This window comes from Pundamilia nyererei, unplaced genomic scaffold (genome assembly GCF_000239375.1).
Source record: "Pundamilia nyererei isolate P.nyererei 1_Seehausen unplaced genomic scaffold, PunNye1.0 scaffold00447, whole genome shotgun sequence".
Classification (NCBI taxonomy): Eukaryota; Metazoa; Chordata; class Actinopteri; order Cichliformes; family Cichlidae; genus Pundamilia; species Pundamilia nyererei.
The window spans coordinates 264,486-268,215 of NW_005187848.1; the positions used below are offsets into that span (position 1 = coordinate 264,486).

Consider the following 3,730-nt stretch of genomic DNA (forward strand, 5'->3'; position numbering starts at 1 on the left):
ACCTGATCGATACACCAGGTGATCACGGTCTGCTTTGGTTGCTCAGTCTTCTCCATGTTTCAGCTGCTCCACCAGACTCCATTCAAAAATCTGTTATTTTTAACTCAGAGTGTTTTAACACGGTTTGGAGTCGGAGGAGCGGCTCCTCACAGAGCCGCTGAGCGCTTCCTGATCACTGATTAATAATGAATATTGATTAACGTGCACACGGCTGTGACGTCAGTGAACACAACAGATTAAAATGCTGATTCTCACCATGTCTGCTGCGGAGTTTAGCCGTTAATCCAACAACCGAGCAGAAACCATCCAAACACACACGAACACAGCACGCACACTAACAGGAAACACGTCACCGGCTCCCCCACTGCATCCGGTTTTATGTCTGCACTACTGCCCCCTGCAGGACGAGCGGCCCGCCTACAACGACATGTAAGATAAAATAAAAATGTACACACAAATGTAGGAAATAAAATAGTTAATGTGAAAGCGTAGAACATTAATATTCATCTGCTGTATGACGGACGTGCACGCTGAACTCTCAAACTTATATGAGCTGTGTGAGATCTGATTGGACGGCCACAAACGCCAACAAATATTTCCCAAAATGTTTTGTTTGTTGTTTTAAATGTCAAACATTGTATAAGAAGACAAAACTGAAGCCTTTCACTGAACGAGCAAACAAACACACTGGTCCTCTGTCTGCACACACGTCAGAGCACTGCTGCCATCAGTGTGTTGGTATGTAACAACTGCAGTGTGACTCTGCACAGCCTCAGCATGTTTGTGCTCTCCGCTCAGAAAGAACTTATTTTAACATTTAGCTCAACAACAAACAAATTCTGCCTAAGAAGAATTACATTAGATTTCCTCATATCAATATATAATATATCTGATTTTATCTGTTTTGATTTTATATACTGTTTTGTTTGTTTGTTTGTTAATTAGTTTGTTTGTTTGCTTGTTTTAATCAATTTTAAATCATGCTTTTTATTTGTTTTTGTTTCTAATGTCTCTGTAAAGCACTTTGAATCACCTTGTTGTTGAATTGTGCTATACAAATAAACTTGCCTTGCCTTGCCTATATAAGTAGGGGTGACATGGGCCACAAGTGGCCACGAGTTTGACACCCCTGGCCCAGGTAAGTGAGAAGTCTGATCATGAACACCACAGAGGTCAGAGGTTAACGCTGGGATGTATTGTTGTACATCAGCAGTGAATGACATGTTCATGTACGACCTGTATTGAACTTTTAAAGATTCATTGTGTTTATTTATGTTTTATTTCCACACCGACTTTATTCTTTCACTGTACGCAGATCAAACTTCCTGTGTCCTTAATAAAACTGAGTCAGTCGTTCATTCGATGTAATCAGAGTAGTAACAATGATGACTGTTACTACACTGGGGCGATCGTGGCTCAAGAGTTGGCAGTTTGTCTTGCACTGGTTCGAACCCCGGCTCGGACAGTCTCGGTCATTGTGTCCTTGGGCAGGACACTTCGCCTACTGGTGATGGCCAGAGGGGCCGATGGCGTGATGCGGCAGCCTCGCTTCTGTCAGTCTGCCCCAGGGCAGCTGTGGCTACACCTGTAGCTGCCTCCACCAGTGTGTGACTGTGAGAGGGAATGAATAGTGGAATTGTAAAAGCGCTATTTAAATGTAATCCATTATTATTATGATGATGAGAGGAGGAGATTCTGGAGGTGTCTGACAGCGAGGAACTGAGCAGGTCGTCAGGGATCGCTCTGTCCAGCTGCTGCAGATGTTAATTAAACCATGAGGCTTTCAGGTGAGCTCTGGAGCTCGTTTCCTCTGATCTGATTGGTCGGTTCGTCTCCTGTGGGTCAGTGGTGCCTGTCTGAAGAAATAAGACAGCCACCGCAGGCTCCGCCCTCATCCTTCTTACCTTTTTATTGTCAGGTAGAACATACACCTTTACAACAGCTCACAGGTAAAATGTACAAAAATAAGATTTTTCTGGGGGTTTTGTCCAGACTTCCTGCGGCTTTTTTTCTTGGCGTACGATTCCTCGACCTGCACAAAAACGCACCTGTAAAACATCTGCTGCGACCTGTCCTGATTGGCTCGTTCATCCTGCGATATTATTGGGTGATTGCTGGAGGTGGGGACAATCATTTTATATGGTCCAAAAACAAAAATGAAGTTGGCAAGATACAAACTTCCATGGCCCTGTTAGCCCCACCCAAAGGGCAGAGGGGAGGGGCCTAATTTGGCCTTCATACATCACTCTCTCAGGTCTAAAAAAGCTCTGTACATCGTAACACAGCTACCAAACTAAAACACAGAAGAACAAATGGGTTTTGTAGCCCGCCCCCTCCTCCTCCCTCCGTCTGCTCTGACTGGCTGTTACGAGGCTGACCAACAGGCCTCTAGACCAATGACAAGAGGAGGATCAGAGGGCACGAACAGAGAATAAAAGAAGAGGTTTGGGAGCGTAGGGTCAGGGGTCAGAGGCCAGCTAGGGGGTGGCTTCAATGGTGCACTCTTTCGCCAGGTGACCTGACTTCCCACAGTTATAGCAGTTCAACTCGGACGCCTTGCTGCAGTGCACCGCAACATGGCCGATCTCCCCGCACCTGCAGAGCACACGGACAGGTTACGCTGGACCGTTCACGTGTGTTTGTAGGCTCAGCTTTAGTATTAGTTTACCTGTAGCACTTGACCTTCTCACAGCACTTCTGGATGTGTCCGAAGCTGCCGCAGGAGTAGCACTTTTGCTCGTGGGCGTGGTTACAATCGCGCGCCATGTGACCGGCCTTGCCGCAGTTATAGCACAGCTGCTCGCGCTCCTTCTTGGGCTCCTTGCAGTCTCTGGAGATGTGACCTCCTCTGCCGCAGTTGTAGCAGGCTGCAGGAAAGATCACACCTGTGCTCACCTGTCTTTAAACTGTTGTGATCTGTAAGCGTGTGTCCTCACCGTCCTCTGTGCGCTCGCAGTCTCTGGCCACGTGCCCAAGTTCGCCACATCGGTAACAGAACAGGTCTGCAACGACACGACAGGGGTGAACCCCCGGGTGTGTCACGTAGTCAGCTGTTCACAATAACAGCACCAATGCAGAAGCTGGAAATGGAAACAGGTTTCCACGTCTCCATGGCGACATCTGTAAAAACTACAGGCTTTTTAATAAACTTTAAAATAAACTCATGGAGGTTTGATGATGGGTGTCACCTTTGCCTCTGCTGCGTCCTTTCCCTCGCCCTCGGCCGCCACTCGGACAGTTCTTCACCCAGTGGCCTGAGCGGCCGCAACCAAAACACTCGTTACTGCTCATCGTCACGACCACGGCTGAAACCACAGACAGGAGATTCAGATGTGAAACTTTACCTTCATGAAGGTGCAGAATAAAAACCACGGAGGAAAAGGAAAAACACACCAGGAACACCTGAGATGATTCTCCTCAGTCCTGGGCCCACCCACACAGGTAGAGTTTACAATAATTGATCACACAGCAGTGAGGAATAAATTTGAACACAGCAGGTGTCTTTCTGAAAGTGCTGTAACTAGATTAAGGATTTAATTCCAGGACTGTTTAATGTTAACTAGTAATGACTTCATGAATAACATTTTAGGCATTAGAGAGAAAAAAAGACTCATAATCATCCCACAGATGTAACATTATCTACAGCTACTCTTAGTACCATTGATGTTAAGTTAGACTCTTTTTCTCCAACTGATCTTTCTGAGTTAACTTCAATAATTACTTCCTCAAA

At 46.1% G+C, this 3,730-nt stretch overlaps 1 protein-coding gene across 1 annotated transcript; it reads right to left on the bottom strand.

Moving 5' to 3' along the window:
- Window positions 1-1,888: 1,888 nt before the first annotated feature.
- LOC102196810 (cellular nucleic acid-binding protein-like) lies at window positions 1,889-3,368 on the bottom strand. Its single transcript, XM_005753664.2, has 4 exons — window positions 3,189-3,368; window positions 2,937-3,002; window positions 2,669-2,867; window positions 1,889-2,595 (listed from the first exon to the last, which is right to left on the bottom strand). Exons 1-4 carry the CDS (start codon window positions 3,289-3,291, stop codon window positions 2,478-2,480), a joined length of 486 nt encoding a protein of 161 aa, XP_005753721.1. The 5' UTR covers window positions 3,292-3,368; the 3' UTR covers window positions 1,889-2,477.
- Between the last annotated feature and the right edge of the window lie 362 nt (window positions 3,369-3,730).

Excerpts from the sequence above, each read along its gene's own strand:
- LOC102196810 (XM_005753664.2), bottom strand. The coding sequence starts at position 3,291 with ATGAGCAGTAACGAGTGTTTTGGTTGCGGCCGCTCAGGCCACTGGGTG. Across the intron at positions 3,003-3,188 it reads AGGACGCAGCAGAGGCAAAG|ACCTGTTCTGTTACCGATGT; the intron begins GTGACACCCATC and ends GTGTCGTTGCAG. Across the intron at positions 2,596-2,668 it reads GAGAAGGTCAAGTGCTACAG|GTGCGGGGAGATCGGCCATG; the intron begins GTAAACTAATAC and ends TGTGCTCTGCAG.